The sequence below is a fragment of the Pelophylax lessonae genome (assembly GCF_965119305.1).
Source record: "Pelophylax lessonae genome assembly, chromosome: 2".
Lineage (NCBI taxonomy): Eukaryota > Metazoa > Chordata > Amphibia > Anura > Ranidae > Pelophylax > Pelophylax lessonae.
In genome coordinates, this window is record NC_138769.1 from 229,297,804 (window position 1) to 229,321,322 (window position 23,519).

Consider the following 23,519-nt stretch of genomic DNA (forward strand, 5'->3'; position numbering starts at 1 on the left):
GTATCTGACATTAGTTCCACTTTCATTTAATGGAAGGAGAAATCCAACCCCCCCTTATATGTAGAAGTGTTATTAAACCACTTTACCACCGGAGAATTTTGCTGTCTTATGTCCAGGCCACTTTTTGCGATTCGGCACTGTGCGACTTTAACTGACAATTGCGCGGTCATGCAATGCTGTACCCAAACGAAATTTAGGTCCTTTTTTTCCCACAAACAGAGATTTCTTTTGGTGGTATTTTATCACCTCTGCGCTTTTTATTTTTTGCGATATTAATAAAAAAATACGAAAATTTTGAAAAAATAACAATATTTTTCTAATTTGACAGTGAAAAAATATCCAATATATTAAATTTTTGTCATATATTTAGGCCAAAATGTATTTAGCTACATGTCTTTGACAAAAAAATTCTCAATGAGCGTATTTTTAACCGCTTTAAGACCGGAAGATTTTACCCCATTCCTGACCAGGCCATATTTTGCGATTCGGCACTATGTTAATTTAACGGACAATTGCGCAGTCATGCGATGCTGTACCCAAACGAATTTGATGTCCTTTTTTTCCCCACAAACAGAGCTTTCTTTTGATGGTTTTTGATCACCTGTGCGATTTTTAATTTTTGCGCTATAAACAAAAAAAGAGCGACAATTTTGAAAAAATAACAATATTTTTCAAATTTTTTTATATGAAATTCCCCAAAAAAAAAAAAAAAGGAAAAATGGCCAATTTGTTTTCTGCTACATATTTTTGGTAAAAAAAATCGCAATAAGCGTATTTTGATTGGTTTGCGCAAAAGTTATCGCAGCTACTAACTACGGGAAATTTATGTCATTTTTATTGGTTTTTTTTTTAACTAGTAATGGCGGCGATCTGGGGTTTTTTTTGCGGGACTGCGACATTGCGGTGGACAGATCGGACCCTTGACTGACATTTTTGACACTTTTGGGGGTACCAGTGACATTACTACAGTAATCAGTGCTATAAATATGCACTTTTACTGTAAAAATGACACTGGCAGGGAAGGGGTTAACTTTTATTGGTGATCAAGGGGTTAATGTATGCCTGGTGCTTACTAATGTGTGTGGGGGGAGGGGACTGAGTGACACAGGCACAGATCGCATGTTCAGCTATGCTGAACCCTGCAATCTGTCCCTGCCTGTCACTTAGGAGATCTGCCCGCTTTGTTTACACAAGCGGGCGGATTTCCACACTCGATCCCCGTTGATCGGGGAAGAGCGGCGGTGATCACCGCCGCTCCTCCCCTGGCCCGACTTCCGCTGTAACTGAATACAAGGGGAGGTCTACGTCGCTGGACGATAACGAGCCACTTTGCCGCAGTACGGTCAACGTGACCAGTCGGCAAGTGGTTAATGTAGGTACTCTGCTGTGCTATAGACCAGTGATTCCTAACTAAAAGTTTTAGGGGGACTCAATGTGCATCCTGTCAAAGGCATGTTTGTTGTTTAACCTCTTCTGGACCAGAAGATTTTCCCCCTTAATGACCAGGCCAATTTTTCCCCCACAAATGGAGTTTTTTTTTTTTTTTTTGGCGGTATTTGATCACCTGTGCAATTTTTATTTTTTGCACTAAAAACAAAAAAAAGGTGACAATTCTGAAAAAAACAATATTTTTCACTTTCTGCTATATAACATTCCCAATAAAAATATTTAAAAATCAAATTTTTCATAATTTTAGGCCAATTTGTATTTTGCTACATATTTTTTGGTAAAAAAAATCCCAACAAGTGTATATTTTTTACATTTTTTACAAGCCCTGCACAGGGCTTCCTTCTGTAATTTCCCCCCTGCCAGGCCGCACTGATTCCCCATGCTGTTGGGGCCCCCCTGTGTTTCCGGGTCCCCTACAGGAGGACTGGTGGTCAGCTGTTTGTGAATTTCATTGTACACATTGCTTCTTGCACAGCTTGCTGTATAGAATGATCTTCTTTCTGAATGTCAGATAAGTACACCTACTGTCTAGAGTTGGGAACTAAACGCTTATGAATTACGCACACTCTGAATAAGGCTAGCTTCACACTGCTGCAATCCCATTTTGAGTGCGATTATGGTATAACTTGGTTTGCATATTCTATAGGGCCAAAATCAAACTGTAATCGCACCACAGTAGTTAGGAAATCTTTTCCAAAATCTTGCCATGCTGAGTTGCATTGATGCCAATGGGCACCAAAAATATGTGATTTCCATTGTCATGCGATTCTGTGCAACCCAAGTGGCATCTGAAATTGCACTAGTGGAAACTGAGCCTAATGCATTAATTAGATTTACTCAGTCCCCTATCTGAATTTACATAGCCACAGTGTCTGTGTAAGTCATATGTGTTCAGAATAAAAGGGATGAAGTGGCAACCCTTTCTAGTACCCCATTCTCTGCCAAGCAAATTTAAATAGCATTTTGGGAAGAAAGAATTTATTAGCAGTTCCTAGCTGTACAGCTTCATTAAAACATCTCTTAGGATAGCTTCTACCACTTGGTAGGAAAACAGCATCACCAAATAAAGTGATACTAAACTCTGGCTTTAGAAATCTTCTATTCAAGTATGAATTCTTAAAATGGTTGTAAACTCCCACACATATCCAGTGAAGTGAATAGCCTCAGGTGATACACAGAGAGGAAACAAATCCTCCTACATAAGTTGTACCTGTTTATCTGCTGGCTTCTCTTCCCTTCAATGCAGAATGTATACAGCTTGTCTGGTATTTCAGAAAGCAGGGGGTGCAAAGCTGAAGTTACACTCAGTGAGAGGAGCTGAGAGCTGATGGGAGGAAAGGGACCCCCTCTCCCAATCACATACAGGAACAGAGATAAGGCTGCCAATCACAGGGTGTGTGCTGGAGCTCCCTCCCCTGTCACCTTTTTTTTTTTTTTGGAAAACTTGTCAGAAGTGCCTCATGAAGATAGCGAAGGAACAGGGCAGCAGAGAGAAATTACATTAAGACAAGTACACACTATAGAGGGATATGCTTTGTTCGTATTTTATGTTTGAGGTTTACAAGCATTTCATCTAAAATTGAAATTGATTCTATTGCTCTCAGCCTCCTCCAAATCTCTAAAACCCTTTTTTTCGTGTTGTGATGTGATTTCCTGTTAGAGGGTGGCTACATTCATTCTCCATTGCCCCACTCTACTGTATATAGAAACATAGCCACGCTTTCTTACTCACTCCAGAAATGGATTAGGGACTATGGACTATGGGAGGTGTAGTGCGCATGGAGCAGTACACAGTACACATGACAACAACTAACTCTTTCTTACTCACTCCAGAAATGTATTAGGGATTATGGACTATGGGAGGTGAAGTGCGCATAGAGCAGTACAAATGACGACAACTAACTCTTTCTTACTCACTCCAGAAATGGATTAGGGACTATGGACTATGGGAGGTGTAGTGTGCATAGAGCAGTACACATGATGACAACTATCCCTTTCTTACTCACTTCAGAGATGGATTAGGGACTATGGACTATGGGAGGTGTAGTGTGCATAGAGCAGTACACGTGACGACAGCTAACTCTTTCTTACTCACTCCAGAGATGGATTAGGTACTATGGGAGGTGTAGTGCGCATAGAGCAGTACACGTGACGACAGCTAACTCTTTCTTACTCACTCCAGAGATGGATTAGGTACTATGGGAGGTGTAGTGCGCATAGAGCAGTACACGTGACGACAGCTAACTCTTTCTTACTCACTCCAGAGATGGATTAGGGACTATGGACTATGGGAGGTGTAGTGTGCATAGAGCAGTACACATGACAACAACTAACTCTTTTTTACTCACTCCAGAGATGGATTATCGACTATGGACTATGGGAGGCGTAGTGTGTATACAGCAGTACACATGACGACAACTCTTTCATACTCTCTCCAGAGATGGATTAGGGACTATGGACTATGGGAGGTGTAGTGTGCATAGAGCAGTACACGTGACGACAGCTAACTCTTTCTTACTCACTCCAGAGATGGATTAGGGACTATGGGAGGTGTAGTGCGCATAGAGCAGTACACGTGACGACAGCTAACTCTTTCTTACTCACTCCAGAGATGGATTAGGGACTATGGACTATGGGAGGTGTAGTGTGCATAGAGCAGTACACATGACAACAACTAACTCTTTTTTACTCACTCCAGAGATGGATTAGGGACTATGGACTATGGGAGGCGTAGTGTGTATACAGCAGTACACATGACGACAACTCTTTCATACTCTCTCCAGAGATGGATTAGGGACTATGGACTATGGGAGGTGTAGTGTGCATAGAGCAGTACACGTGACGACAGCTAACTCTTTCTTACTCACTCCAGAGATGGATTAGGGACTATGGGAGGTGTAGTGCGCATAGAGCAGTACACGTGACGACAGCTAACTCTTTCTTACTCACTCCAGAGATGGATTAGGGACTATGGACTATGGGAGGTGTAGTGTGCATAGAGCAATACACGTGACGACAGCTAACTCTTTCTTACTCACTCCAGAGATGGATTAGGGACTATGGACTATGGGAGGCGTAGTGTGTATACAGCAGTACACATAACGACAACTCTTTCTTACTCTCTCCAGAGATGGATTAGGGATTATGGACTATGGGAGGTTTAGTGTGCATAGAGCAGTACACATGACGAAAACAAACTCTTTCTTACTCACTCCAGAGATGGATTAGGACTATGGACTATGGGAGGTGTAGTGCGCATAGAGCAATACACATGACGACAACTAACTCTTTCTTACTCACTCCAGAGATGAATTAGGGACTATGGGAGGTGTAGTATGCATAGAGCAGTACACATGACAACAACTAACTCTTTCTTACTCACTCCAGACACGGATTAGGGACTATGGACTATGGGAGGTGTATTATGCATAGAGCAGTACACACGATGACAACTAACGTGCACTGCTCTTTCCAAACAAACAGAAGTGAGCAGGAAAAGGAGAGGTTCAGAAGCAGAAAGAGAACATTACAAGAAGGCAGAAAAACACAGTAAAAAATGATTTCATAAAAAGAAAATTACAGGGCCACTAGGTAGTGAATGTGTATGGATTATTTTTGAAAAATAAGGCTATGGTTTAGAGTTACTTTAACTCTGCTATTATTTTAAGTGACTTTTTAAAAGTACTGTAAGCATTTTTTTTTTCTAACAATAATACATTATGCATTGATTAATGTGTAGTTTGATTTTGCTGGCAGATGCAGCTATTATATTTTTAAATAAATAACCATATTATATTACTCCATGTTCCTTTTTTTATATAAATTTCAATTTACTTTTTTCATATTATTTTATTATAATAACAAATCAAAACATTGCCATTTAAGATTTTGTTTATTTGAACAATGAAAGGGGGATTTTGGTAAACATTTCTGCAAAATAATGAATAATAATAAATAATAAAATTATTTCTTGCATGCATAACAGCCATTCAATTAGCATTTACCCGTTGTATAAGCCTGAGCAAAACCTATATTGAAATGAATAGCTATTTTTCAACATTGTTTCAAACCTCTGTCTTGCCAGTACTTGGCAGAGTAACAACATAGGCAGGCTTTACCTACTTTTCCACATTACATCAGCTGTTCTGCTCCTCCACCACAGCCCCATAATATATAGTATCTTACAGGTATTGGGAAACCTTTACTATTCCCCTTTTCCCTTTCCTTTATGGTAATGCTAGGTTCCCCCAATCCCAAAGCACCTTGCCCCCATGTTGATGGGGACAAGGGCCTCTTCCCCACAATCTGGGCTGTGGTTGTGGGGTTCTGCATGCGGGGGGGGCTTATTGGAATCTGGACGCCCCCTTTAACGAGGGGGACCCCAGATCCTGCCCCTCCCCCTTATGTGAAGGAGTATGGGGTACATAGTTCTCCTACCCATTCACCAAAAAAGTGTAAAAAGTAAATAAAGACACAACAAGAGTTTTTGACAAGTCCCTTATTAAAAAATAAAAAACAATGTCCCCAATGTGGAAGGGATAAGTATGGAGTTAGAATCCGTGTGGGTAGAACTCCATAGGGAAGAAGAAAAGGGAAAAGTAATTGTGGGGGTTTGCTATAGGCCACCCAACCAAAGGGAGGAGGTAGAGCTGGAATTTATATCACTGTTGGGTAAAGTGGCAAAACTGGGATCAGTCATCATATTGGGGTACTTCAATTATCCCGTAATTGACTAGGAAGAGGGGACTACACACTCACAGAAGGCCCGTCTATTCATGGAAACCTTACAGGACAACTACATGGCTCAGTTGGTGGATTCTTCTACTAGAGGAAATGCAGTCCTGGATCTATTGATCACTAATGACCCAGACCTAATCTCTGAGGTAGGAGTCCAGGACAACCTGGGCTCTAGCGATCACTGGATGATCACATTTAGCGTAAATAACAATATAACAAGGCAAGTGGTGAACATAAGAACCCTAAACTTCAGAAGGGCAAACTTTCCCAAATTGTGCTAAATGATGGAAAGGGTAAACTGGGACCAAACCCTGGGAACACTGACCACGGAGGAAAAATGGGAATGCTTTGGGAACATATTAAACAAATGCATCTCGCAGTGCATTCCTATGGGAAATAAATTTAGAAGAGGCAAAGCCAAATCTGGTTGGCTAAACTGTAATGTTAAAAAACATATTAGGGGGAAAAAAATGGCCAGGAGGAAAATAAGAAAAGTAAATACGAAATCAAAATGGCCAAAATCAACTTTGAGAGACAAATAGCGGAGGATAGTAAAAAGAACCCAAAGAAATTCTTTAAATATATTAACAGCGAAAAAACTAGGGCAGAGCATATTTCACACATAATTAACGATGATGGGAGGATGGTTACAGAGGACACTGAAAAAGCAACCGTGCTGAATGCTTTTTTCTTATCAGTCTTTACACAGGAAAAGGAGGGGTACACTGACCACGACTATATGGTTAGTAGTAATACACAGGACTTGCCGCTATGGCTAACAGAGGGTGAAATCAGGGAAAGGCTGGATAAAATTAACACAAATAAATCACCAGGCCCGGATGGCGTACATCCGAGAGTACTCAAAGAACTTAGTAAGATTATATCTAGACCACTGTTACTGATCTTTGCTGACGCTATTATGACAGGATATGTACCAGGGGATTGGAGGAAAGCTAACGTGATACCGATATTCAAAAAAGGGCAGAGGCATGTCCCGGGAAATTATAGGCCTGTCAGTCTGACATCGATAGTATGTAAACTTCTGGACGGGTGATAAGGGACTATATCGTAGAGTTTGCTAAAGACAACAACATTATCAGAAGTAATCAGCACGGGTTTACAAATGGGCGTTCTTGTCAAACCAATCTCTTAAAATTCTATGAGGAGGTGAGCTGTGAGCTAGATAGGGGGAGACCAGTGGATGTGGTGTACCTGGATTTCGCTAAGGCATTTGATACAGTTCCCCACAAGCGCTTAATTTATAAAATAAGGTCTGCAGGCATCGACCGCAAGGTTTGCTCTTGGATACGGAACTGGCTAAAAGGGCGTGTCCAAAGGGTGGTAATAAATAGCGCAGACTTGTCTGAGGTGGTAAGTGGGGTCAGTCCTGGGACCAACCTTGTTCAATGTATTCATGAACAGCATTGAGGACGGGATCAGTAGTTCTATACCAGTTTTTGCAGATGACACAAAATTGGGCAGGGCAAAAACTGCACAGCATGAAGCAGATATCCTACAGAATGACCTGGACAAAATAACAGAGTGGGCAACGACATGGTAAATGAGGTTTAATGTGGAGAAATGTAAGGTTTTGCACTTGGGGACTAAAAACATAAAAGCACAATACACTTTAGGGGGGGAACCTTTGGGGGAATCAAAAATTAAGAAAGATCTGGGAGTCTTGGTAGAGGATAGACTAGGCAATAGCATGCAATGTCAATCGGCAGCTGCCAAAGCCAGCAGAATATTAGTATGCATAAAGAAAGGGATGTATTCAAGAGATAAAACTATAATCCTTCCACTTTATAAAACTCTGGTCCGACCACATCTGGAGTATTCTGTCCAGTTCTGGTGGCCAGTCCTCAGGAGGGATGTGTTGGAGCTGGAGAGAGTCCAGAGAAGGGCAACTAAACTAATTAGGGAATTGAAGGATCTTAATTATGAAGAGCGTCTGCAATCGCTTGATTTATTCTCCCTGGAGAAGAGACGCCTGAGAGGGGACATGATAGCAATTTATAAATATCTCAATGGTGATCTCAGCATAGGAAAAAAAGCTATTCAGTCGAAAGGATTGCATGAGGACTCGAGGGCATACAATGCGATTAGAGGAGAAGCATTTAACCTCAGGCAACGTGGGGGGTTCTTTACTGTTAGGGCTACAAGATTGTGGAATTCTCTACCACGAGAGATGGTTTCTGCGGGAAGTATGGTGGCTTTCAAAAGACTCTTAGATGTACATCTCAAGGATCAGAACATTCAGGGGTATGAGAGATGATTACGGCCATACACACCTACACAGGTTGAACTGGATGGACTATTGTCTTTATTCAACCTCACCGACTATGTAACTATGTAATGTAGATCCATCGTCAATCGCAATGCCCGCCGCCACCGCTGGACCCGAATAAAAAATGAAGAGGCCTCCGCCAACGGCGAAGGCCAACTGCCTTCTTCCTGCTCTGCTGTGTGACAGTTCCTAAATAGGTAAGGGGTGGGACCACCTGGTGACGTCACCTGCTGATCCTGCCCCTTTGTGATGTCACTGATGCAATTGACATCACTGACTGGTTAAAAAAAAACACAAAAAAATACCAATAATTCACTACACTCAGGTGTGAATGGAGCCTATACAGTGCACAGTTTTTGTTATCGTTTTGATAAGTAAAGTTGCTTTCAGGATTTTGATAAATTAAGAGTGGTTTTCCTTATCCAACAAAATGAATGTGTTTAACATTTCTCAGTATGTTAGTTGTCAGTGTTCTCTGGCTCTAATCTGAAGCTGTGGTATGAGTGTATTGATTGATGTCTTCCATTTTTTATGTACCTTTATAAAGTTTATTCAGAAGTCTGCCTGGCTACGAATGTTAAACAGAATGTACTGTCTTGCTGTATCCTCAGTGATGTTTTATTATGAATATTTTATCTGTGGTCTCCTGGGACATCAGAGGACCCTTGACATTTCAGTTCCTGAAATATAAACCTAAGAAACATATTCAACTCTAATCTCAGTATAATCATCCGCCTAATGCCAATGTACTCCAAAAAGCTGGCCACATAACAGTTTTAATATTTTTTTATTACATTTGATAACTTTGATTTCATTTTCTGTTTTAAGGAAAGTGTGGACCTTGGAGAAATCATGTTCTCTCTGTGTTATCTACCTACTGCCGGACGCTTGACCTTAACAGTAATAAAATGTAGGAATCTAAAAGCGATGGACATTACTGGATATTCAGGTATGTAAAACATTAAAAAATTCAAAAAATGTGAAATGCCAAATCAGTGTACAAAGCTCTACTTCACCTAATAAAAATGAAATCCGGGCACTTTAACCACTTCTGGGCCGGAAGATTTTCCCACTTAATGACCAGGCCATTTTTTTTTTTGCAATTCGGCACTGCATTATTTTAACAGACAATTGCGCGGTCGTGCAATGCTGTACCTAAATAAAATTGATGTCCTTTTTTTCCCCACAAATAGAGCTTTCTTTTGGTGGGGTTTTATCACCTCTGCGGTTTTTATTTTTTGCGGTATAAACAAAAAATAGCGACAATTCTGAAAAAAAGATACATATATTTTTTTACTTTCTGCTATAAAACAAATTTAAAAAATCAAATTTTTTTGTTTTATCATTTTAGGCCAATGTGTATTCTGCCACATATTTTTGATAAAAGAAATCCCAATGAGTGTATATTGATTGGTTTACGCAAAAGTTATCACGTTTGCAAACTAGGGGATAGATTTGTGGCATTTTTATATATTTTATCTTTTTTATTAGTAATGGCAGCGATCAGTGATTTTTAGTGGGACTGCGACATTGCAGCGGACAGATCAGACACCTAACTGACACTTTTGACATTTTTGAGGAGACCAGTGACATCACTAAAAATGTGCAATGTTATTGTACTAATGACACTGACAGGGAAGGGGTTAACACCAGGGGCGATCAAAGAGTCAAGTGTGTCCCTGGGGGGTGCTTTCTAACTGTGTGGGGGATAGACTCACTAGATGAACATAGAGATCGGTGTTTCTGAATAGCAGTCTGCAAATCAAAAATCAAGGCAGTCTGCCTTGTTTACATATGCAGACTGCCATTATGTCTCTTGGGGAAGCGATTGCGGATGGCTGGCGGACATTGCGTCAACTGGACCTGCTGATTGGTGGGTCCCCACTGGCTATTGCACGTACAGGTACGTCGTTTCGCGCAATGGAGCCGACCTGCTGCAGTATGTGTGGCTGGTCGGCAAGTGGCTAAAGTATATAAATTCAATTTTTAATTATTCCAATTAAATGTGATTTGAAAATACTGTAGAAAGCACAGGCATTATCAACCAGTTAGATACTTTTTACAAATCTTAAACATATGATGTATAACATATTATAATCTAGGGGTAATGTACAGTATATGCTATTGTTCGATTTTATGCAAAAGAAAAAGCAAACACCTAGAATTTTTGGAAATGTATTTTTCTTATGAAATAGAAAAAATGTGTGTATTAATGTTACCAGATTTTCAAAATGAAATCTGGGGACACACTATTGACCATGTCCACAAAACCACACCCTCATTTGTAGCCACACCCACAAAATCACATCTTATTATTTTTTCAACACACCCTGAAACAATTGGTCACAAGGCTGTCCGAGCCTCTGCCTCCTTTTTGGCTGAGACACAGCGGCGGCGCCATTGGCTCCCGCGGCCGACAATCAATCAGTTAGCCAATTGGGAGAGAGGGTGGGGCGGCGCCGAATGGCTGCTCCGTGTCTCAATGGACACAGGGAGCTGTGGCACGGCTCAGGTGCCCCATAGAAAGCTGCTTGCTGTGGGGGCACTCTACAGGAGGGAGGGGACAGGAGCAGCAACAAGGATCCGAGAAAAGAAGGATCAGGGCAGATCTGTGTAAAACCAACTGCACAGAGGAGGTAAGAATAACATTTTTGTTATTTTTAAAAAAACAAAAACGAGACTTTACAGTCACTTAAAGGCCCTGTTTACACCTGAGCCTTTTTCAGCTTGTAAAAAGCTCTGATGTCTCAAAATGCCCAATAAGCAAAATCCCATTCATTTCAATGGCCCCTGTTCACATATGAGCGTTTTGTCACCTGAAGCAAAACACCTGAAGCTCAAAAAAGCACAAGAGCTTCTTTTTTGGCAGATTACAGGCATTTTTGTTAGATGTCAATGCTTGCCTCCAAACACCTGCAAAAAACGCCTGAAAAAATACCTGGAAAAACGCCTGAAAACGCCAGAAAAAACGCCTAAAAAACAACCCAAAAAAACGCCTGAAAATGATACGCTTAGTTGTTAATGGAGCCTAAGTGATAAATTAGCAGCTTGTTCAAGCAGCATACTGGTGACCATGTAACTGTGAGATAATTGTATAAAAAAAAGGCAACAGAAGCAGACATTGAGAAGCACCAGGGAGTGGAAATGGAGTGGAAAGCCACAAATGACAGATGGTTTAAAAAGGACAAATGGGAAAATAGACTGAATTGAGTGAAAGGAGCAGAGTATAACAGAATAAGTGGCTTGGGTCAGGCAGAATGGCAGATCCTACTTCAGGGTGAAAGAACATACAGTAGTAAGGGTAATTACTAAGGCTGAAGCAGTCTTAATCTGGCAAAGTAGTGCATTGCAACCAACCATTTCTAGACTTCGTTTTCCAAGCTTATCTGATCAAATTCAGATTCTGTATGCTCCAGTTTTAGTAAATTCTCCCCAATATATAAAGACAGAACAGCAGAATGTATCAACTAAAAATTTGTGACGGAATCCGGACACGCCGAGTGGGTATCTCCGCCAAGGAGCTGCTTCCTAAGTTCTGGAACACGAGACCTGTGAATCTGACTATAGTTACCCCAAGAACTTGACAGTACAAGTTTTGAAGTCAACCAGAATGAACTGTTTATTCAAACACAGGTACAAAGAGATATACACTCTGGGACAATCCCCCCTCCCCCTTAGCAGCCAATCCACATACACATATACATTCCATAATAAGTTGATCTTAAGGCAGACAGAAACAATAGAACAATGGGATACAGGTACTTAACAATAATAAACCCCACCTCACTATCTAGCAAGGGTCTATGAGACACTCCTGCAAAATTCTAGCAATCTGAAAAAACAAACCGTTTATCTTCATATATTTCCTGAGGGACATTGTTCAGAAATATTATTGTCCCAAGTTAAAGAGCCCCTCACTCCCCCAACACAAACCACACATATAGAACCCAGGATAACAGGGGTAACACATTAATACACTTTAATGAATTTTAATACACAAGAACACAATATAATACCCATTAAATTGGTAACATACATATAAGATGATGTTACACCAAGTAAATAGATACCAATTAGCCACACGTTAAAATTGCGTATGCCTGTGGAACAGCGCCAAACAAGGTACTTTAAAATCTCCATAGGGGTCACTTTAAAAGCCTTTACAGGTTAACAGTTTAGAGATACACAGGAGGTTTGGAGCTAGAATTATTGCTCTAATTCTGATGTTCACGACAATACCTCACATGTGTGGTGCGATCGCCCTTTTATCTATGCATGCAGGATTGGCACAGGGTGACCGGAGAACTTTTAAATTTCTTCTTAAATTTGATTTTTTTTTTATAAAAAAAAATAAACACTATCTCATTATTTTTTTTTTAATCAACTTTATTTTGGGTGGGGCATGATGAGTGGGGCATGACTAACTGGAAAACAAATAGTGTACAATTATTACAATAAAGAAAAGAGATGGACAAAAGAAAGAGCTTGACTAGGTGGAGAAAGAAGAGGAGGGTGGAGAGTAGCATGAGAGGCATTAAGCAAAATGGCAAAATAGAAATGGGATGAAAGGAAATCAGCTTAAAGTCACAGCCGGAGCATTACAGCATTACAGCAGAATAGCAGTCTGTATCAATTGAAACTTGAATGTGGTTGAAGTAGAAAAGTAGAAAGAATGGGAGCCAACGATAAATGTTTAGGTTGACAGATCAGTGTTGCCAACCGTCAGTACTTTTACTGGCAGGCAGTAAAAAAACGAGTTCTCCTGCCAGTAAATGCCAGTGACAGAAAAAGGTTGCCAGTACTGTATACAATATGGCTGTGACGCTTGACTCGGAACTGTGCATATTATGCAGTTCTGGTCCATAGTCGGCCAAGACCATCCGAATGCCTGCTACAGTGTGTTCGGGTGGCGCTAGTGGGGGGGGGGGGTGGTTCTAGCAAAGGCAGTGCCAGAGCATGTCATGTGATGTCATGGTGCAAGGGAACCAAGCAGAGTGGACAGAGCCTTGTTTGTGGGAAGGGAGCAAGGCAAGCCACTAGCGGGACTATCAGTGCTGATTGGATTGGAGTGTACTAAAGGGTCCACCTGGTGTGAAGGGAGACTGTCACTGTGATTCAGGAGGGGACGTGTTGAGTTGGTGAGGTGTCATCCTCAAATGTGCTGCACACTGCTCTCAGTGTCACTGCGGGAATCAGCTTCATGTGTTTATGCCGCCAATTATCATTTCTTGCCCTCCTGAGCTACTTATTTACTATATTAAAAATAAAATAAGAGAAATACGTTTTTTTTGCCCTAATATCTACCTTAGATCACATTGTTAAATGCATATAGTACGTGTTTGCAGCCTAAATACTGAAATTTGCACTTAAAACTGTAATTTTTTAACTTTTGGAAATGCCAGTAAAAACTTGGTAAATTTTGGGTGTTGGGTCAGTACATTTCAATCTGGTAGGTTGGCAACACTATGACAGGTGGAGTGCTAATACACAGAAAGGTTAATAGTATACAACAAAATACAATAAAGAAAGGTGGATTCCCGGCCAATTTGGCCATGGTGTAGCCAACATGTTACTAAAGCCCCGTACACACGATCAGATTATCGAACAATCTGTCGTCCATTTTTTGTGGCATGCTAGTCTGATGTGGAAAGTGAAGAGGTTATTTTCATACGAATTTTCCAGACAGAATTCTACTTCAGAAGTGATGTCATGTGCTGCATTGTTTTGTATTGTTCTTTCGTCTCTGTGCATACCTAGTCTTGCTCTTAAGATTTTTTCCCGTCTAAATCTGTACTAATGAGACGAAAACCGGACGTTGTTTTGACGGACGACAAAAATTATATAGCCTGCACATCAGGATTTTGTCAGCCGAAAAGTCGGAGTCGGCTGTCGAAAGCACCATACTAACAATCCGAAAATCGACAGATCGGTCGTCGGACGAATTTTCCCTACAGATTTTCTTATCGTGTGTACGGGCCTTAAGACTGTGCCCAGGTACATGTGGACAGCTGTGGCTCAGAAGCCTGTACGAACCAGCTGCCTCCCAAAGTTCATAAGTAATGGCATAGGAAGCGATTACCTGAGGTTAGGGACAGATGACTGTACCTGGTGCAAGTCCAGGAGTAAGGAGTAGGAGGAATGAAGAGGAAAAAAATTGAACTGTGTGCAACTGGCAAGTGGGTATAGCCAAAGGCAAAAGGAGAAAAGTGACTTGATGATGAACACAGACTACATGGAAACCTCTGACAATAATGCGTAAACAGGACTTAAAGAGTAATAAAAATAAGAATGATTTATATTGAAAAAACATGTATCAAAAGGTGTGATATAATTGGATGTTAAAAAAATCCAGATGAGTGTTGGGTGCAAGAGAATGTAAACAGTCTACCTAGACTAAACTGAAACAACAGATAGGATTGGTAACAAACAATAAAAAGAGATTATATGTGTAATAAAAATTTAAAGTAGTAAGAGGCTGCTGAAAATAAATTGCACATTTCTGCTACAAAGGTCAAACAGTCTGAATTATTGTAAATGATTAAAAATGGATGAAATAAAAAAAAAAAAAAAGACTTGCGGGGAAGTGAGGAGAAAAGGAACTGTAAGTTGATGCTAATGCTAAATAAATGAAATGGAAAAAGCATGCTGTGGCGTAAGGAGAGAATGATATTAATGATATGAGAAAAGATGAACCCAGTAGAAATGACAAGTATGTAAAAATACAGGATGACTGAATGCTTGGAGATATATCAGAAGGTCCCTATAACCTCATTTAGGTCATCTTGAAGCAGTGTATTGAATCTATAAGGTTGATTTATAAAAGGCAAATAAGCCGTTTACTTTGCAAGGGAATTTTTACTTTGCAAGAACATTTCCCTTAGCTTAGTGAATGCAGTGAAAATAATTTTGTGAATTTCCAAACACACATGATTGGATGATGGAAGTCAGCAGAGCTTCACCTTATTCACTAAGATAAGGGAAAATTCCCTTGTAAAGTAAAAACTCCTTTGCAAATTGAACAGCCTATTTGCCTTTGGTAAATTATCCCAAAAAGTCTAAGCATTCTGCATAGCTTATTGAATCTATTAAAATCTTTAATATTAAAATAATAGCGGCTTTGAAGAGATTATAATCTTTGCTGTTGTGTGTCAAAAAATGTTTTAAGAAAGTATGCGTGTTAACTCTAGTAGGAGCAGAAGATAATGTGACATTTGCCTTAAAGTGAAATGTCCCTGCTGTTTATAAAAAGTGGAAGTCAAACAAACAGGTACTAACCAGCCCATAGAGTACAGCACTGTCTTCCCCAGAACCAATTCTTTGCCAAGTTTTGGATCCCCAGGCCCACCATCCTAGATTTTACAACTTAAACATGCAGGTATATCACACTTAAAATCCCCAAATATGGAGGGTGTTCTTGGAACCATGGATTTCTAATGGGTGGATGGATATTGCTATAAGAGCCAGGATCATTTTAGCAGTTGAAAAAATAACCATAGGGTTAGCTGGTAATTCTTTGTTGGATCAGAGGTGAGTAGATACCAATCTTTAGAAAGAATATTCTTGATCGTTTTGAGATGTTCATTAAACCTAGTAACAAAGCTATAAATATGAAATAATGATTCCTTTTAGGGGCTTTTTGAAGGCATATGCTTCAATTAGCTCACTAATGGGCCTTTTCCACTAGCTTCACTGGATACTAAGATTTTGTTAAAGCTTTTGCTTGATCTAGAAAGTCTGCGTCACAAGTGCAGTTCCTTATCAGCCTTTCAAAATGGCTATGGAAAATAGTCCACATTCATGGTTTATAATGACAGCTATTAAAATTAGGATAGTTATTGCTATCAACACTTAAAAAAAGTTGGTGGTGATTAGCCCATCTGGGTTCACCTAAACATCCAGGTACTTAACCACTTAAGCCCCGGAGGATTTGGCTGCTAAACGACCAGAGGGCATTTTGCGATTCGGCACTGCGTGACTTTAACGGACAATTGCGCGGTCGTGCGACGCTGTACCGAAACGAATTTGGCGTCCTTTTTTTCCCACAAACAGAGCTTTCTTTTGGTGGTATTTGATCACCTGTGCGATTTTTTGATCACGCGCTATAAACAAAAAAAGAGCGTAAATTTTGCAAAAATAGCAATATTTTTCCCTTTTTTTTATATGAAATTCCCCCAAAAAAAAATGTAAAAATCAAAATTTTTTAATATTTTCGGCCAATTTGTTTTATGCTACCTATGTTTGGTAAAAAAAATCGCAAAAAGCGTATTTTGATTGGTTTGCGCAAAAGTTATTGCGTTTACTAACAAAGGGAAAGATTTTTGTCATTTTTGTTGTTTTTTTTTTTAACGCGTAATGGCGGCGATCTGCGATTTTTTTGCGGTACTGCGACATTGCAGCGGACAGATCGGACCCTTGACTGACATTTTTGACACTTTTGGGGTTACCAGTGACATTTCTACAGTAATCAGTGCTATACATATGCACTGTTACTGTAAAAATGCACTGGTAGTGAAGGGGTTAACTTTATTTGAGAGGGAGGGGCTGTGTGTGTCCCTAGGGGCGTGATTCTAACTGTGATTGGCTGTGGCTTCAACTGTATGCAGAGTGATCAATGGATCTACATAGTAGATCCATGTGATCAGCTCTCATACAGAGAGGAGAATGACAGGCAGCTTGTTTACACAAGCTGCCTGACTATCTCCCTCTCCCCCGCCGATCGCAGAGTGGCCGGCGGCGATCGGGTCCGCCGGTCACGCGCGCGGGGGGGTCCGTGACCACGCGGGAGCGGGAGCGCGCCTCCGGCGGCGCGCGCTCGCTCCCTAAACCCTCACAGGCGAGCGACGTAGACCTACGTCACTTTGCCTGTGAGGGGCTGACCGCCCACGTAGATAGTCGTGCGGCGGTCGGCAAGTGGTTAATAGAAAATCAGTTATTTTGGCTGGTAAAAACATCATTCCCAAGTGTTTTCATTAATGCCCCGTACACACGTGCAGATTGTCGGCCGAAAAGATTCGGCCGACGACCGTTCGGCCGATTTTCGGCTTGTTAGTATGATGCTTCCGACAGCCGACAGTGCCCTTTCGGCCGAAAAGAATCTGTCGTGCAAGCATTAAAATTTTTGTATGCCGACACCAGAGCGGCCGATTGTTCGCCAGTCAATACAGAATTCGGCCGACAGACAGCAGATTTGCAAGACTGGGCATGCTCAGAAAAGAAAAAACACAGGGAAAGTTAACCATCACATGACATCACTTCTGCAGTGGGCTGTAGTCGGCGGACAAAATTCTTGTGCAGTCTTTTGCACTTTTCAACAGACACGACAGCCCGGGGACAAAAGACGGCCGATCGTTCGGCCGACGATCTGCACATGTGTATGAGGCATAAGGCATTACATTTTTGATGGTATGTCAAGCAGATCACATTTCTAAATCATTATAAGTCCATCAATAAATCTCTTGTATCTATCTTAGAAAGAAGCAGGTTCATCTTCGAAGTAACCAATATAAAGGTTAGCCAAACTGGGTGCAAAATGGGCCTGCATGGCTGTGCCCCTTATTTAAAGATAATAGGCATAACAAAATAGGTGTCAGAATGATTGTAGAGGAACTCAGCTAAACATAATGTTTCAAATTCTCAACAAATGTATATAACAGTTGCTTGGAATCCTTATTTAGTTATATTCTGTATATATATATTTTATTTTTATGTTATAGATCTTGTTGGAGCCAAATATGACTTTTGTCATATGAATCTTTTTGTATCATGTCTGGGTCCCATTGGCTCTGAAAATATGTAATTCTTTGTATTCCTGTGTAATTTGTGACCCTAATGAAGGGATAGTGTTACTACCCTTAAAATGCATCGGCTGTTTTACGCTTTTTTGTTAAGACCTATTACAACAAATAAATATTTTGGACTCTTAGAATTTCGATCTTGTTTCAAATTCTCAACATATTTAAATAACAGCTGAACCCTGATTTAGTTATATTCTGTATATATTTATTTCTTTTATTTTCATGTTATAGATCTTGTTAGAGCCAAATATGACTTTTGATTTATGAATCTTTTTGTATCATGTCTGAGTCCCGTTAACTCTGCAAATATTTCATATATCCCTGTTTAATTTGTGACCCTAATGAAGGGATAGTGTTACTACCCTCAAAATGCATCGGCTGTTTTACACTTTTTTGTTAAGAGCTATTACAACAAATAAATATTTTGGACTCTTAGAATTTTGATCTGGCTCTCTCTTACGAATTTATACACTAAAATCTTTCACAGTGACCTCCTCACAGTGAAAGACCCTTAAGCCAGCCATAGCAGGTTCGAATTTCAGCCAGTTCAGCAGGAACCAGCTGAGATTTGAACCATCTATGAGGCAGGTGGATTGTGCCCAAGGTGATCGATCGATCAACTTGGGTATAACCAGCCTACTGGATTAAACATTTGATTATTGCTAGCTGCTGTTATAGTCACTAGTAATAATCACTGTGTTTTCCTGGCAGGGTTGGTTTCCCCCACTACACGGCCGGGAGAATGCAATGGCTCCACAGGAGTTATTCCCATGTCAACACTGTCCGTGCTGATGGGGGAATCCCCCCATTTTCTTTCCTGTCACCTGTGGCTGCAGAAAAGAAAATCGCTCCGTCTATGGCTGGTCTTCGGGGAGTGATAGATCAAGATGTGTCACAAATATTTAAGGATCCTCCCAGCACACATAAAAAACATGCTAACTGGCTAGGTCATTCAACACTCACAACACAGAATGATACCTTTCACCTATAACACCCTGCCGAAGCATGCTCGTGCAGCAAGTGGTGATCAAAATACATTCTATGCTTAGAGATCACTCCTGCTGATGTACAGATATGCTGAATGCAGCCCACTGCATGCTGAAGAATCACACAAAAAACAAAAAAATACTATATCCCCAAAGTTTAATTTTGTAAGAATTAAACTAGTTTCTTTATATACCCAAATACCATGTTAAAAGGTAGCATTACATATACCATATTTTAAACATGTGATTTATTAAGGTGGGAGGGACCACATTACTGCATATGTTTGCTTCTCCTTCCAAAACAAATGATTAAAATATTTATAAAATTAAGTAATAGTGTTTTTAGATGCCTATGTTTTTTAGCCATTTCTCAAATGAATCCTTATAACTGGCCATCAGTGCTATGACAGCAGCAGGCCTGCGCTGGATAGGTGATGGTTAACCGCAGTAGATAAAAGTGTAGCCAACAACCTGGCTATGCTATCTGGCAAGCATGTTTCGATCACATGAATGGCTGAACAGAATTACAAATTTGTTGACCTACAGGCCTCTTTACAGATGTTTTTAAACTTTCTTGAGGCCATTAAAATAGAGTGGCAACTAGTACCTTCAAAGGCATCCAACATATTTCTTTCATGACAGATTTAAAGTGGATGTAAACCCTTACATATACCCGGTATCGTGAACAGCCTCAGATGATACAAAGAGATTAAACAAATCCTGCTACATAAATTGTATTATTATATCTGCTGTATTCAGCTTTCTACACCGTTTAGAAAGTAAACATTGTATTGAATTTGTTCTTCCTGTTCCAGCACTGGGTGTGGAGTCGTGGCATACACTGTGTGACAGCTGATTGGGGGAAAGGCACCCCCCTCCACATAGGCAGAGGAAAGAAGAAACATGCAGAGTTGTGCTGTGAATGGACCAGCTCTCTGCTAATCTATCTCTAGGCACCCACCCCGACACAAATTTTGAGCTGCTTTTATATCCTGCTTTGGAGAACTTGTCAGAAGTTATCATACTGATAACAAAGGAACGGAGCAGCAGAAAGACACAGAACTTAGGGCTTTAGAGAGAGATAAATAAACACTACAGATATATGTGCCTAGATTCATAATTTTAAATAGGGGATATTTTCTTGTATTTGCAAAGGAAATGTGGCTCCATCACTCAAGCCAAAATACAGACACAACAATAGTGATAGGTAAATAAGTGCTTTTATATTTTTTTGCATCTCTATAAGAGATAAGACTATAAGATATTTGATCTGCCAAGTTTGATGCCATGGATCTTCTTTCTTACTGCAGTAAGTGTATACCTATGAAGGTACACATTCTTCGTTGTAGAGGGGATTGGCGGGATATAGTTCCTGCATTATTATAATGGGAATAACTCTTTTCCCGTTATCTCTCTTTTTACCAGAATTTCTGTTCATCTATAGAGCAGATATCCACACTTCCAAACAAGTTAAAAAAGATGAACAATTTTAGGAGGTGTGTATACATTGTCAAAGCACTTTACTCATTCCATTCTAAGTTTGCAGAAAAATGATGTAATAAATGTTGCTGTACACAGCATGCATCGGATTGATTGCCTTTTCAATGATAAAAGCATATATGTGTTTCCAGATAAATCATCAACTATTAAACTAAAACAAATCAACCTTGACTTTGGTCTCTAGTGTCAAGGTTTTGCCTTGGATTTATCACCAGAATATGAGCATGTCGGATTCATTTTCTAGTGTACAAGTTTTCGAAAAAGACCTTTGTAAATAAAGCTTGCTGCAGTGGATATTAGCCATAAAGAAAATACATTACTGTAAACAATCTCTTAAGTACCTGCAGTAAAGCGAGCGCTCAGCAGTGTGTACCGAGTAAAACAACGCAAACACATAAACTAGTAGAACAAGGTAAGATTTAATTTCCATTTGCTACCAGCTAACACTAGTCTACGACATTTGTTCATTTACGCTCCAAATTGCAATAAACAATACCTTTTATTTTTAAAACTTGTGCAAGGGTGCAATTTGCAATGAAATTAACATCTGTCCTAATGTTTTTTTAAAATGTGTGTAAACTCAAAATCTATATTTTAGTATATGAGAAAAAAACCTAACCACAAAAAATATATAAAAAAGTCAAACTTTTATTACTTTCACCCCCTTCCTGCCCAGGCCAATTTTCAGCTTTCAGCGCTGTCACACTTTGAATGACAATGAATGGTCATGCTACACTGTACCCATATGAAATTTATATCATTTTTTTCACACAGATAGAGCTTTCTTTTGGTGGTATTTTATCACTGCTGGGATTTTTATTTCTTACAAAAGAAAAAAGACAGAAAATTTTGAAAAAAAAAAAAAAGTTTTTCTTATTTTCTGTGAGTAAATTTTGAAAGTAAATAATTTTTCTCCTTCACTGATGTGCGCTGATGAGGCGGCACTGATGGGCACTGATAGGCTGCACTGATGGGCACTGATGAGATGGCACTTATGGGCACTGATGAGGTGGCACTGATGAGGGGGTACTAATATGCCGCACTGATGGGCACTGATAGGTGGCACTGATGAGCATTGAAAGGCGGCACTGATGGGTACTGATAGGTGGCACTGATGGGCACTGAGAGGCAGCACTGGCAGGCGGCACTGATGGACACTGACGGGTGGCACTTATGGACACTGATGAGCAGCACAGAGGAGGAGGCACAGATGGGCACTGACTGGCAGCACTATGGGCACTGATGGTGGGTACTGATGGTGGGCAGTGATTGGCACTGTATTCACTTTTCTGTAATCAGGGCACTGATGATCAGTGCCCTGATTACCTGTCCTGGTCTCCCCTGTGAGGAGGAGCCGCTGATTGTCTCTTCTCGCCACACACTTTGACAGTATGAGGCGAGGAGAGCCGATAAACAGCACTTCCTCATTTACATGTGACTAGCTGTGATTGGACACAGCCGATCACATGGGTAGAGTCATGTCTTTGATTCTTTACCAAGATTGGGGTCGGCCGTGTCCTAGCAACATGGCGCAGACACGATCGCCGCACTGTGCGCCCCCGCGGGTGCGCGAGAAAGGCCATTCTGGTGTGCCGTCATATGACAGCGTCCCAGAACAATAGATGCACCACTCCACCGTCATTTGACGGTGGGCGAGTAGTAAGCGGTTAAAATACTAGGATAATGTACAGTGAGGGAAAAAAGTATTTGATCCCCTGATGATTTTGTATGTTTGCCCACTGACAAAGAAATTATCAGTCTACAGTTTTTATTGTAGGTTTATTTTAACAGTGAGAGACAGGATAACAACAAAAATATCTTGAAAAACGCATTAAAAAATTATGAATAGATTTGCACTTTAATGAGTGAAATAAGTATTTGACCCCTTTGCAAAACATGACTTAGTACTTGCTGGCAAAACCCTTGTTGGCAATCGCAGAGGTCAGGCATTTCTTGTAGTTGGCCAGCAGGTTTGCACACATTTTAGGAGGGATTTTGTCCCACTCCTCTTTGAAGATCTTCTCCAAGTCATTAAGGTTTTGAGGCTGACGTTTGGTAACTCGAACCTTCAGCTCCCTCCATATATGTTCTATGAAAATAAGGTCTAGAGACTGGCTAGGCCACTCCAGGACCTTAATGTGATTCTTCTTGAGCCACTCGTTTGTTGCCTTAGCTGTTTGTTTTGGGTCATTGTCATGCTGGAATACCCATCCGTGACCCATTTTAAATGCCCTGGCTGAGGGTAGGAGGTTCTCACCCAAGATTTGACGGTACATGGCCCCATCCTTCGTCCCTTTGTCCTGTCCCCTTAGCAAAAAAACACCCCAAAGCATAATGTTTCTACCTCCATGTTTGACGGTGGGGATGGTGTTCTTGGATGCCAAAGAGCTTGATTTTGGTCTAATCTGACCACAATCTGACCACAACACTTTTGCCCAGTTCTCCTCTGAATCATTCAGATGTTCATTACCAAACTTCAGACGGGTCTGTATATGTGCTTTCTTGAGCAGGGGACCTTGCGAGCGCTGCAGGATTTCTGTCCTTCACAGAGTAGAACTTTTTTATTTTAAATGAAGTAATTGACAAAAACTGTATGTGTGTTTTTTTTTTCTTTTTGACACTTTTTTTGGTGAATGAGTATGGGTACAATGTATCCCATACTCATTCACAGCGGGATCTGGGGACCCCTTTGTTAAAGGGGGCTTCCAGATTCCGATAAGCCCCCTCCCACAGACCTCCACAACCAACACTCAGGGTTGTGGGGAA

The 23,519-nt window shown here is 40.5% G+C and overlaps 1 protein-coding gene across 3 annotated transcripts in view; it reads left to right on the plus strand.

Moving 5' to 3' along the window:
• The window catches only part of SYT6 (synaptotagmin 6), a 690,138-nt gene that overhangs the window by 625,746 nt on the left and 40,873 nt on the right, over positions 1 to 23,519 (plus strand). For all 3 annotated transcript variants that reach the window (XM_082248504.1, XM_082248506.1, XM_082248505.1), the window contains exon 4: positions 9,302 to 9,422. In XM_082248504.1, coding sequence (XP_082104630.1) covers positions 9,302 to 9,422 — 121 coding nt within the window. The remainder of the gene's footprint in view (positions 1 to 9,301; positions 9,423 to 23,519) is intronic.